Below are 14,186 nucleotides of genomic sequence, written 5' to 3' on the forward strand. Positions count from 1 at the left end.
AGGTGATACCCAAGTATCGCGGGCGATACCGCGGGCGACAGACGAAAGGCGATACTCTGAGACGTTTGCGATACATGGGTGATAGGCGATAAATGTTGGAACCAATTTTGTTTGAGAATCTTACAATAAAACTTTCTATATTTTTTTATTAATACTTATAACCGATACATATTGATTGATGTAAGTGGTTAATTATATCAGTTCCAAAGTTCACAGCCGGCACGGCGGGGCACGGCCCCGTCGTGCATGGCACGGGGGTTCTTCCCCGTGCCATATCTCCCCCAGAGCTTGGGGGGGGGGGGGGGGGGGGGGGGGGGGGGGGGGGGGGGGTTTCATAAAAGCAAATTTATTATGTTTATGTTCCTTATAAAAAATATACATATAATTTTGAAGAAAAGACAACTAATCATTTTTTTTTAAGTATTGCAAGTCTATCTAGATTTAATGTCATTATCTATTAAGAAATTAAGATTAACTTTAAAATATTTAGAAAACCAAAAGGACATAAAACTTGAAAATCTATAATCCATTAACAATTTAATCATTCTTTTAACCCGTTTGCACTTTTTAAAGGTTTGGGCTCATAGTGCCCACTTTCCTACCACTTTATAGCGACCGCTTTAGCAGGCCCTATGCTGCTAAAGCGGCCACTATGAACCCGATCCTGTATACCGCTTTACATATCATAGCGTAGCAGTAGCATATAAAATCCGCTATAGCAGCCGCTATGGAGGGCATAGCGGCCGCTATTTAAAACACTGGTTGTGACCAAAAAAACATAAATAAGACTGTGCGAAAACATGTCACTAGAAGGTCATGAATATCCATTGGCATGCAAGTGTGCCACGCGTCGGCACAGAGATGTGCCATGCATCGGCAAGGAGACGTGCTTGTGCTGTTGCTAGGAAAAAACGGCACGCCCCCATGCCATGGCACTTTATCCTTGACCAATGGTACGACTGAAACCCTCTTTTCTTTAAATTATTAAGTAGTTTGCTCAATAAAGTTCAAAAGATTTGATAACGACACAAAATAAGCAATTAGAATATTTTACCGCCAAAGAAAATAAATATTTTATGTCATTATGTGTTGGCATATATGTATTGTTTTGCAACGGCCACACATCGGCAGAGCACGACACACACCGTGTCATACCATGCTATAAGAATTGTCGTGCCACTAGCATGGTCTATGCAGCCATGTCAGCGGCATAGCATAGCATGGTAGCACGGGCTGTGCCAATGTCGACACCCCCTGGTGTCAGCAGCATGCCACTGGCACACTAGCATGGGTTTGGCGCATTTTTTTTTATTTTTTCGGATAATATTAGCAATTTAGAATGTTTTAAGGTTCATAATACATATAAACTTGATCCAACTTAATGTGGGGCACACCCACAATCCATGCACCAAACACAATAGATGAATGGTTATTTCCTACTTTAGTGAATAACCTATCTCCAAAATAACAATTTCTCTCCAGGGTGTTGGAATTGTGAAATACTCATGATTATGATCTTAGCCAAGCCAATCCCAATCAGATTGCTGTAAATTGTGTCTTCACAGAATTAACCAATAATGCACATCATCAATCAGATAATTGTATGAAATAAGTATGTCAAAAGAACTAACAGCGATGGATATCACATACAAGCATAGGTTCGACAGACATCACAAGCAAAGTAAAATGTTCATCTCTAATTCTTAGAGTTTTAAGTAAATAGTCATGTACATATGCTACCTACCTGCATCAACTTTTCCCCTTTGTCGCCTTCAAACTTTTCTGGATACACGACTGCATAAATCATCAGTAGTCTTAATTTATTTTCTGGACTGAGATCCTGGACAAAAAGATGAACCGAAAATAAAATTAAAACCCTGATATATCACACAGTTTGCAATGAACAGCAGTAAATATATTATTTGTTTCTCTTGTTACAATATTAAGAGCCTTCAAATAACCTGTTTTGTCCTCAGGAAACTGATAACTTCTTTTGCCCCTGCATCTCCAAACACAACATCTTGCTCCAACTGTCCAATATCGCGAAGCCCTATTTCTCTAATTAATTTATTGATTTTTCCTGCAATCTGTGTGAAAATTACTTATCAGATAGAGCCAAGGTTTTTGTGTGCACGTGATTCTTCTTTGAGATATAAAATCATTTAATTCATTTTTCCTAAGGGCATGTTTGGTTGGTCGAAAGTGAGGCATCGAAAGTGCCACTTTTAGAAAGTGGCACTTTCAAAAGGTGGTGTTTTATCAGTTATTTGGTTTGCAAAAGTGAATGTAAAAGTCACTTTACAAAAGTGGGTTGACAAGGTGAGTTATAACTAAATCTCACTTTTTTGACTTCGGCTTAAAAAATTTGGAAGTGACCAAAAGTGGAGAGCTTAGGTGGAGGTTATATTTGGTCTTAACGTTAATCTTTGAATTTATTTTTAAAGGTGAATTTCACTTTAAATTTGAATTAGAATCATCATCACACTTTGAATTATATTTGTAAATTCAATTTCAACATAAAATTTTTTAATTCAAATTTATGACTTTATATTTTATATTTAAATTTTTATTTTTATTCTTATTTAAAAATTTGAATCTAGAATTTAAATTTAAATATCAATTTCAATTTTGAAACTTAAATTTTAATCACATTATTTTTAGCTATGAAGTTCAATTTGAACTTTGAATTCAAATTGTTCCAACTATAAATTCAAATTATTGACTAAAATTTGAATTTAAAATTTAAATTTTTAAATTGAAATTGAAATTCAAATTTAAATTTGTTTTTTACATTTAATTTTAATAATGGGTTTCAGTTTGAACTTTGGATTTGAATTATGAATTCAAATGTTCAGTTCGAATTGTGATTTAAACTCAAATTTTAATTTTAATTTAAATATTAATTCAATTGTGAATTCATATTTGAATTCAAAATATAAGATCAAAGAGTAAATTAAAATATGATTCAAATTATAAATTCAAATTATGAATTCAAATTTGAACAAATGTTCTAATTTCTATATTGAACTTTTATTTAGAATTTAATTTCTGTTATGAGTTATAACTTAAACTTTAAATTCAGTTTGTAAATTTACTTTATGTCTTAAATTTTAATTATAAATTCAACTCAGATTTAAGTTTAAATTTAAATTTTAAAATGTAATTTTGAATTCTAAATATAAATTTAAATTTAAATTTGAATTTTTAATCTAAATTGCGACTATTAGTCGTTTATATTTTCACCTGTTTATATAGAATTAAAGAATAAAAATTACAAAACTATAGTTTTTCATGTTTCACTTTATAGCCAACTAAACAATTAAACTGAAAACTCACTTTTGTTGTGAAAGTCACTTTTTTCACTTTAGCCACTTTTGGCCAACAAAACATGCCCTACGAGGACGTTCTAAGGCTAGAAAGCATGAGAACTACATGTTCAATATCAGATTAACAAATAAAATTTCTGGGTTCCAAGTTAGAAAAATGTGACAACTACAACGTAGCGTAAATTTCTATAAGCCAAATGAGTAATTGGTCATAATGATTAGCAAATAGTTTAATGCATGTTGAGAGTCATCATCAACTCAAACAACTTCTACTATCCAACATTACTGTTCCACCTAACCATAGCATGTAAAATGTGAGCCTAAAACATTTGATTACCGACAAGAAAGTTTCACCAAACCTTTCCACCCCAAGCTACTATAAATAATAGGAAACTACAGCTTCATTATTATGCAGCTTGACATAGTAAGTGGGAGAATCTTAATTGTATCAAGAGTGGAAGCAGTTCAGTGGGAGAATAAAGAGAAAGGAGAGAGGAGATAAAACAACAAACATAACTAGAGCTTCTTACCTTCTTCTCTTGTAGCCTATTAATGAGCATGTTTATATTAGTAGTTTCTTGTAACAATTATAAAGTTAAGGGTGCGTGTTTGTGATTTTTCTATTAATAAGCTATTAATTTTTACCAATCCTTTCTGTACCCAACTCAACAATTTCAGTGCGCTTTCAGATGAAGGAATCAGCAGATTTGAAGCATTTTCTTGGTCTTGAGGTAGAAAGAACAATAAAAGGGTAATTCTTGTGCCAAGAAAAGTATGCTTGATATCTTCTTCGGAAATCTAGAACATGAGACTAAGTTTATCTCGACCTCAATAGAAGTTAATGTAAGGCTTTATTCATCAACAGGCTAGGATTTGAAAGATGTAATCATGTATAGACAATGGGCAGGGAGTGTAGAAATCAAAGCTTTTTAATGAAATTTTCAAAAACATGGGGCATTTCGGTATAACTGAATCATTTTCAATAAAACAAAATTGCAACTTTCAAGGTATGGCAGTGCTGGAAGTAATGAGAGGGTGTTTTCTACAATTTCGCACAATAAAAGTGATATTTGGAGAGAAAAATGGCAAAAGAGGAACCAACAAAAAAGGATTTTTATGCAAAAAGTCTGAGATTTATTTGCCAAATTGGAGATTTCTCAGGTGGAGGTACTAGGATGCAATCTACAGGCGGGGGAGTTTTGAGCAAGAAACTTGAAATAGGGGGACTAAAATACAATTGTTATAAATAGGAGCTTTAGAAACCCTAGCCTCTCCCTTTCTTTCTCATCTCTGTCTCTCCCAACCACCTCTCCTCCCCGGGCCTTTCTGGCGCACCACTAAGCTCCGGTGACCTCCTCGGCAGGCGAGGAGTGCCAGCGAGCCTTTCTTGTCTCTCTTTCTTTCTCTTTCTCATATTTCTCTCCTTTCTCTCACTCATTGTGGTCATGGCTCCCGAGCCCCTTGCTGCCGACGACGGACCTTTGATTACCCCTCTCCAGTGTTGGCCCGCCGCCCGGAGCTCAACTATAGCTGTGAGGCCGAGAAGAAGCATTCTCGACCAGATCTAGTCAAATCACAACTGATGCTGCTCCCCGTTGCTGGCCTTCCCTCCGTCAAACTTGACCTCCCCTGGCCAGCGACGATCGCTTCCGACCACGCAAAAGCGTCCTTGCTTCCTGCTGCCTGGTTGAATAGCATCCTCATCGAAAGACTACCCCTCATCTATAGAGAACCACCCTCCTGGATGCTCCCCTATTGTCGTGCTCCCTTTTGTTGTGGTCTGATCAGCTCCCCTTCGCTGTTTGGACTGTGGCACTCCCGAAGACCTTCCATTTTGATGAAAAGATCGCTCCACTTCCACTGACAACCCCTGCTGACATTTCAGATCTTGATCACCTTGTTGCTTTCCTTTCGGTGATGTTTGTCGGCATACTAGTCATCGAAGTGCTGGTAACGAGCTAAAACTCCATTTTCTATATTCAAAATCATAATATTTGAAAGTTATGGAACTTTTCTGTAATCATGCATCGCGAGCTACCTTGGGAAGCGTCAATTACACATGTTCGAGCCATGGATTAGTTGTTAGAAGTACGAAAACCATTTCGACACATAAATAGGGTTTTTTAGCACTTTTGTGGTTGTAATTGATCATAATAGCATGATTTCGGTTTGAAATTCACGTAAATGCTGATGTGGCTGGCTTTGAACATTGCCGAGCCTTCTTTGCCAGTTGATCCTCATTGTCTTGCGTATGTGTAGAGTCATTGTAGACAGCTGGAGGGTCGTAGTGGGTTCCCATGCCAAAAACGACACTTCTAGAGCCCGACATGGCTTAATTTCGATTTCAAAGCCCTTTTTGGTTTGCACTTTGGGTGCAGAAGTCCCAAAGCCTAAATTGATGTGTTTTGGGACAGCTGGTGGGCTGAGTAGGTGTGTGGCTGTGTTTGTCACATTTTATGACCGATATGATGATTTTAGAGAGTTTATTTGTTTACCGTTGGAAATTAGGAGGGAATAGTAGGAACTGATGTTCTGATTGTGTCTTCCTGTTTGTTGGTTGCTTAGAGTCACATTAGTCTTGACTTGACGTTTTGGAGACTGATTGTGACCTTTGTGGATCTTATTTTTAGTTTCATACGATGTCTAGGCATATTAGGTTGACTTTTTAGACTCGGATGTTCAATATATAAGTGGGTGCTTTAATTCGAAATCAGTAAAGTGACATTCTACTCAGTTATTCAATCATACTTCTGTCATGTATCCTATTGAGTAGATCGGATTTATCTACTTCTTTATTATTAGTTGCTTACTTGTCGGCTTCATTTATCGTTAATCATGTTGTCAGATGATACTTGATAGTAAAGCAACTTATATAGATCATGAGATCATATATGCTTAGTTACTCTATATGTCGGCTTTCTATTGTATTTGTCTTCACATGCTTCATGATTATCATGTATGGACCTTATTGTATTGGACCTATGGCACGTAGAGTAAGATTGGAAGGCATACGATTACTCCTTTCGTGAATTTGACCTTATTGGTCGGTTGCACCCGATCATGGATATGACATATGATTGATCTTGTGGTCGGCTTTACTCTATATGAGACTTGACCTTCGTGGTTGGAAGATTACTCCTCATGAGCTTTGCGGCTCTTCCTCCCGGTTCAGTTACTTGAGCATATAGCATGATCAGTTATCGCATGACACGCGTTCACGTACACCAGTTTGATTTGGCCATGGACAGTGGGTGTTCTTTACCAAAAAAGAGGTCTAAAGTGACCCATAAGTCGGATTCATGTACGCGTGGCTTTTGCCTGAGGTCTATAAACCAGCACGACAGCTCTGGATTGGGCTATTTGTTAGATTGATCGTTCGGTCAATGCATGGCATAATTTGCACTACTATTTGATTATACTAGCGGCATTCGTTGCTTTGACATAAATGCTTATTATTCATTTACTCTTATGCTACGTATCGTCATCTTGCTTTTCCTTTCCGTTGGCCAATAAGTGCGGCTTGCCCTTGGCGATGCGGTGGCCATACTAAAAAACATATTTATATGTTTCTTACCCCTTTCTTTTTGATAGGTGAGGCGAGTGATGAAGGTCGGGACGCGGTATGAGGTCGTGATAGTTAGAAACTCAGTAGCTTCCTTCATTTTTGGATCCATATTAAGAACCTTGAGATTTTTTTTAACTTTGTAAACCTTTTACTTGCCGCTTTTGAAATCATGATGTAGAATGATTGAAAATATAAGTTGTAACCTCGAAATCTTGGACGTTAATTGGTTTTGGTTTTCTTGCGGTAAATGAATTTTGGTCTTGGTTTTCGAGATGTTATAGTAGTTTAGACTTTTTGCCACTCTCTACTTGTCGCGGATGGATTATTAGATGTGGTAGTACTTGTGATTGATCTCCCCAACCTGTTGTAGCCATATATTTTGTGGTTGGCTGCGTAATTGAATTTTGTAAACTATGCTCCTCCGCTGTGCATGTAATATACCGAATTTTAATATAAAATTAAATACAAATAAAAATAGTGTGAGATACTATTTTTTATTGGACTTAAAGAAGAAAAATAGAAGTCGGAAATGACTTATGCTGAAATCGAAACGGTAACAGAAGATTTAGAATTTTCTGTAAGAAACGGGACTGATATTTTAGCAGAAAATTCAGAGTGTCAGAAAATTATGAAAACTTGGGAATATGTCGGGATTATTTTTATGAGACTAGATTTAAAGTTTCATGACATTCCGACACCTGAAAAGTGGAAAATAAAATTCGACTGCTATCTGCTAGAGATTACAGTTCGGTAGAGCTTTCGGTGACCAAAAATTGTCGAAACTGAAAAGTTAAGATATTTTCCGTTTTATCAAGTTAAACCGAGCCTGAGTGTCAAATTTGAGCGTAAACAGACATTCAGAAGGGCTCCGGCGAAAGGTATCAGATTCTGAGCTGCTAACCGAAATTGTGTTAATGTGAGGGGCTTTGTATAAAAGGGGTTTTTTTCCCCTTTTCTTCCTCCTCCCCAGCCGAACACACCCACACACCACACACACACACAGGCATGGTGAGGGGGAGAGAAACCCTCCCTTTCTCTCTCTAGATATCTCTCTCCTCTCTCTAGATCTCTCTCCCAAAGTAAGGATTTTGGAGGAGATGAAGCTTGGAGCTCTCCAATGGTGAAGCAAGCTTTCAATGGTGGATTTAGCTTGATGAGCATGGTGGCCTAAGGTGAGATCTCATGATTTAAGTTGGGATTTCAATTAAATCCTTTAAGTATGAGATTCTAATGATCTCTAATGTGTTGTTAGCATGTTTCTCCATGTGATTTTTGGGTTAAATGGAGAATAGGTTTATGCTAGGTTTAGAATGGGGGTTTTGTAGCAAATGAGGGTTTTAATCTCATTTAACCCTTTAGCTCTCTAATTGAAAGTTAGAGATGAACCCTTGATGACCCTATGTTGCGGATTGTTGAGCGTTCGGCGATCAATTGCGAGTTGGAGCCGAACCGGGTCACGTGTGCCGCGGGAGCCCGATTGCAAGTGACTACAAGCAATCGGAGAGCGTTACGAGGTGGGTTGTGCTCACCGAAGTGATTAGGTCGCTTCCATGCCAAAGTGTAGTGTGTTTTGTTGTTGATGCATGTAATGGAAGTTAATTGCAAGGCAAATGAATGCATGAGTAGTTGCTAAATGAATGCATGAGTAGATGCTAAAGGAATGCATAAGATAAATGCTAATGAATGCATATGATAAATAACAATGAATGCATAAGATGTATGCTAATAATGAATGCGTGAGGTAAATGCTAAGTTGTATAATGACAACCATTGGACGATAAAGTATATGCATGTTGACATATTGTAGCATGTGCTAGATACATATGAATGTGAATGCATGATAGAGATTGCTAGTTATGAATGTGAATGCATGATTGAAAAGCTAATAAAGAATGCATAAGCTATATGCTAAATGAATGTATGATATAGATGCAAAAATATGCATGTGAGAAATGCTAAAGAATACGTGGCATATATGCTAAAAGAATGTATGATTGAGATAGATGCTAATGATAAATGCATAAGGTATGTGCTAAGTGAATGCATGATGTATGCTAAGTGAATGCATAGAAAATATGCTAAGTGAATGTATAAGATTAAGACGCTAATTATGAATGCATAGGCATGTGCGTGAAATGCTAAAGAATATATGTATGATTCCTATTGCGAGATTATGCTAGAATGACATGAAAGTTGAACTTGAGTCGATGAACTCTAAGTATAGTAAAGAACTCAACAAGTGTGGCATCTCAAGTATGATTCCTAGGTATGGATAACTAGGAAAACAAGAACACGAGTGGCATTCAACCTAGTGTCATAGAACATAGGTGAATTATGAGTGGCATTAAACCTAATGTATTAAACATAGGTTGAGAGTTGAACCTAGAGTTAAGTAAACCTAGGTTATGAATATACTGACATTGAACCTAGAGTCAAATGAACCTAGGTGGTAAAGAACATTGGACCTAGTGTTAATAAACCTAGGCTATGAAAATAGTGACATTGAACCTAATGTATTAACTTAGGTTGAGTAAAGACTTGGACCTAAATAGGTCGATAATATAGGGTGAGACCAACCCTAGAGTTATGAAAGTGGATTCCGGAATCCCTGCTTCGAGTGCAGCGGCTGCTAATGCAGCATATGAGCTCGATAGTTTTTGGCCGCGGGTGCATGTGGCATATTCCTCTCCCATCGGAAGAACTTCGAGGATTGTGATTGAGCAAGATTCTTGGCCGCGGGTGCATGTGGCATGTTCCTCTCCCACCGGAAGAATCTTGAGCGCTAGGGTGCATGTGGCATGTTCCTCTCCCTATCGGGGATCTCGGCTGCGGGTGTATGCATCATGCTCCTCTCCCACCGGGAGATCCCTGACCACGGGTGTTCGCAGCTCTGGGCGACCCGTTATGTGGTTTGTGGATTGGTGGCTGAGGTGCATATGATAGTTCCTTCACCTCGAGCCTGACAGAGCGCGGATTATCCGCAGATGATTGACTCAAGACCAAGTCGAGTGGCATAGTTGGCTAAGGTCAAGTAACCTTAGGAAAGTATGATAAAGAATAAAGAACGGCTAAGGCTAAAGAATTGTAAGTAATAAAGAATGGCTAAGAGTCAAGAGTGGCTAAGAATCAAGAATGGCTAAGGATAAAGAATGGCTAGCGTTAAAGAACGGCTAGTGTTAATGTAATATACTGAACTTTAGCAAATTACGAAGTTCAAGTGTTAGAATAGTAATTGGAACTATTCTACGATTTTTGAAGGATTGTTGAGAGGGTTTCAACAAGTCACTGAAGCAAGCAAATAGCTGGAAATGGAAAAGTGCATTGCAAATGCACTATTCAACTATAATACTCTGAACTTGGTTAATTGCGAAGTTCTAGAGTGGAACTGATATTGGGAGTTAACCCATATTTTCTAAAGGGTTTCGAGAGGTTGGTGGACAAGTATGAGAGTGATTAGACTGCGGGAAGCGAGAAAGTGCACTGCTATTGCCATTTTGCGCATTTTGCATTGTTGTACCGATACAACTATCAACCTGTACCGGTACAACCAGCATCAGCAGCAGCAACTGCGTGGCAACAGACCTATTTTGGTCTTTTTGGCTTCTTGATCTTATCCCAAGCAGATGGCTCGACCCCTACAGCTACTCTAAGGTTGCTGAAGCTTTGAGAAGCAGGGGGAGCTTCATCTCTTTCTCTCTCTAGGGTTTTTCTCTCTCTCTACAAAGAAATCAATGGTTTAAGCTTGATTTCTTTTCCTTGCTTGATGCTAGCTGATTAGAAGTGCTTGGAGCTAGCTTTAGAAAGAAAAGAAGAAGTGTTTTGGGTGGTGTTCTTCAAGTAACTGATAGGGAATTACTGAGAGAGTTTTTGAAAGGTAATTAGCTCAACTCCTCTCTAGTTTGAGTAATAGTAGTGGCTGTTGAGTGTTTTGAGCTTTTGTTGGCAGCCGAGTTGGAGGAAGGTTTCAGCAACTCGAGGAGAGCCACTTGGCTGTAATTTCTCTACTTTGGTACAAGGAAGGGTTGAATTGAGATTTGGCAAAGGTAATTAGCTAGCTAATTACTCTAGTTGATGCTATACAAGGTTTAGTAATGCTAATTTTGGATCTATTGTGGACAGCAACTATGAATCCAACCTTGAGCTAAGATTGTGACCCTATGCGCTGGTTTGGAAGGTGTTTCAGCTAGTGGTAAGTAAAACTTCTAGTTGGAAATCTGATTAAGTAAGATTCCAACTATATTATATAGTTGTACAAGAGTAATGATGCAGATTGAAACTATGTTCGCAGCAGGTTTGCGACAAGTTGTCGAATGGTTCTTGGCTGATATTTCGGAGCTCTTGGGGGTTAAATTGAGTACACTAACTGTAAGGTACCGGACTTCTAAAATTATGAAGTTATGGTGTACGTTGCTTTGGAAAGCCATTTGGATGGTTTCGTGAGGTTCGGTGAAGTTCTGGAGCAATCGGGCGTTTCGGTGCGCATAGGCGCGGAAACGGAACCCGAAAGGCTAAGTTGGGCCGTGAGTTAAATCCGGCATTAGCGTGGATGAAAAGATGATGAAAACATGCTCGAAAACATGTTTGAAGAGTCTCAGTTCGATTTGAAACGAATCGGAGGCCAAACGAGCGAAAACGGGCGAAAACGGAGAAGAAACGGTGAAAAAGCTGAAAATTTGGCTAAGTCCTTGAGGCTGAGTTCTGGACCTTCAGGGACCGGTCTCTCAGCCAAGGACCGGTCTCTCAGGGACCGGTCTCTCACCGCAAGGACCGGTCCCCGAACCCCGAAAATGCCCAGTTCGGGCTGTTGCAAGAGAGGCTTTGTTGAGGGGTTTTCCTGCAAATGTTACATGGGTTAAGTGTATAGAGAGGAGTAGAACCTCTCTCTCTCTCTTTCCCTCACCGTTTCAACCCCAACCGTGCCTCTCTCTCTCTCTAAACGAAATAGAAGAAAAGAAGAAGAAGAAGAAGGAGAAGAAGAAGAAGAAGAAGAAGAAGAAGAGGAAGAGCTTTCCATCTTCTTCATTCCTTCCTTGTGCTTGGAGAGGCTTTAGGAGGTAAGCTTCTTGGAAGCTCTTTAATGGTGATTTCTTAGGGTTTGGTTAATACACTCTAAGAATGGTTTAGATGGAATCCTAGCATGCTTATGAGTAGATTAATGCATGAATCGGAGATCGATTTGGGGTATTTTGCCGTAGTCGCAAACTAGGGCTCAAAAATGGGATTTTTGTAAATAGATGGGTTTGATCTCATTTAACCCTCTGTAAACCTAATTGGGGGTATAACGAACGCGTTGGTGCGCTCGGTTCGACGATACGACGAGTGTACGCGAAGTTATTGACGAAACGGTCTGTTTTGGTACAGATAGCCGCAGCACGCGGAATAAGCCTCCAAAAATCATGAGAACGGATCGGGAGCATCGTGGTGTCGTGGAATAAACTCCAGAATAGACGGATCGCGGATTGGTGGCCGTTCGGGTGGTCGCGCAAGAGTTCGAGCCGAACCGGGTCACGGGTGCCGCGGGAGGCCGATTGCAAGTGTCGACGAGCAATCGGAACGCGAGTTAAGGTGGGTTGTGTTTACCGAAGCGACTAGGTCGCCCTTTATGTCTAAGATGATTAAGAATCCACGTTGATGCATATGAATGTAAATGAGGCATATAGATGATGCATATAAATGTAAATAATGCATGTTAATAATATGATGCAAATGCTAAGTAGATCCATGTAAAATGATATGATATAGAATACATGCTAGTGATAATGCAAGTGATATGTATGTGTGCATTGGAATGTATGCTAGGTGCATGTAACATCATGTGAGCATGTTAGATAAGATGCATGTGCATATGGACTCGATATGACAAATAGGATATCAAGTAGATCGAGTGGCATTAACCTAGTGTTAATAAACATAGGTCGAACATAGATGACATTGAACCTAGTGTTGTTGAACCTAGGATAAATAACGAGTGGCATCTAACCTAGTGTTAAAGAACATAGGTTGAGTATGAACCTAGAGTCGGGATCTAGGTGTGTGGCATCTAACCTAGTGTTAAAGAACATAGGTTGAGAACTGAACCTAGAGTTAAGGTAAACCTAGGTTGTGAAATTGAGGCATTAGACCTAGAGTCAGTTGGACCTAGGGTGGAAAGTGCATTGGACCTAGATAGGTCAATAGTATAGGGTTGGATATGGACCCTTGACTTGTGAAGTCGATTCCGGAATCCCAGTACTTGTGAACTCAATAGTTCTTGGACCGCGGGTGTATGCGGCGATGTTCCTCTCCCACCGGAAAGAACTTTGAGGATTATGACTAAGCAAGAACAAAGAGCGCTAGGGTGTACGGCATGTTCCTCTCCCTATCGGGGATCTTGGCTATGGGTGTACGCGGCTATGTTTCCTCTCCCACTAGCGGATCCCTGACCACGGTGCACGGACCTTCGGGCGGACCGTTGGGCGATGTGGTTCTTGGCTTGCAGGCTGAGGTGCATGCGACAGGATCCTTCACCTCGAGCCGGGCAGAGCGCGGATTATCCGCTGTTGATTGACTCGAGGCCGAGTCGGGTGGCTAGCTGGAATAAGGTAGATAGAACCTTGAGGGCTAGTGGTAAATGTGATAACCTAAGGTAGTGGAAACCTTAGAGTTGGATGACATGAGCTAAGATTAGCGAGATTGATTGTAGAATCAATAATTCTACTAGTTGTTGCATATATTCCTGTTGCATATAGCATGACATCATTGCAGTTGTGAGGCAAAGCAAGGTAAAGTTAGTTGCATGTTTATGATATACATATCTATCTGTTTATTGGACTAACTTGTATTTGCCTCCCTTGGACCTGTTGGTCGAGCTCCTCCCTTGGGTGGCCGTACCCACTGGGAACCATGGAGTTGGTTCTCACCCCACGTTGTTTTGGGGTTTTACAGGTTCGCACGTGAGCGGCGCGGCGGCGCGAGGCAAGGGCGTAGCTCCATAGATAGCGCCCTACCCCCAGAGACCAGAGCTAGCAGTACCCCGTCGACGTAGCTTAGGGGTATAGAAAATGAAAGCAAGCTTTTTGTATCAAACTGTAATAAATAAATGTTGTAATAACTTAATTGTATTGGAAGTTGAATGTAATGGAATTGTGATGTAAAATGAATGGATGTAATATCATAGGATGTGTTTATGTTGATTGATACCTTCCCGATGCAATTCTGTTTGCTGAGTACTGTTCCTGGTTGGAACCTTTGTATTGTACTTGTTGCGACGCCTAGGACGTACAGGGGAAACTCTGTCCGTTCGGCGGTCTGTCGGC

The 14,186-nt window shown here is 39.6% G+C and overlaps 1 protein-coding gene and 1 long non-coding RNA gene across 3 annotated transcripts in view; one reads left to right on the top strand and one right to left on the bottom strand.

The window, feature by feature from the left end:
- LOC109727577 overlaps nt 1–4,044 on the top strand; it is a 21,964-nt gene extending 17,920 nt beyond the window's left edge. The window contains exon 5 of the long non-coding RNA XR_002220796.1: nt 4,016–4,044. This is a non-coding gene — a long non-coding RNA (uncharacterized LOC109727577). The remainder of the gene's footprint in view (nt 1–4,015) is intronic.
- The window catches only part of LOC109727576 (SNARE-interacting protein KEULE-like), a 110,946-nt gene that overhangs the window by 5,265 nt on the left and 91,495 nt on the right, over nt 1–14,186 (bottom strand). For both annotated transcript variants that reach the window (XM_020257727.1, XM_020257726.1), the window contains exons 14-15: nt 1,962–2,087; nt 1,745–1,840 (exon numbers count right to left, since the gene is read on the bottom strand). In XM_020257727.1, coding sequence (XP_020113316.1) covers nt 1,745–1,840; nt 1,962–2,087 — 222 coding nt within the window. The remainder of the gene's footprint in view (nt 1–1,744; nt 1,841–1,961; nt 2,088–14,186) is intronic.

The sequence above is a fragment of the Ananas comosus genome, linkage group 22 (assembly GCF_001540865.1).
Source record: "Ananas comosus cultivar F153 linkage group 22, ASM154086v1, whole genome shotgun sequence".
Classification (NCBI taxonomy): Eukaryota; Viridiplantae; Streptophyta; class Magnoliopsida; order Poales; family Bromeliaceae; genus Ananas; species Ananas comosus.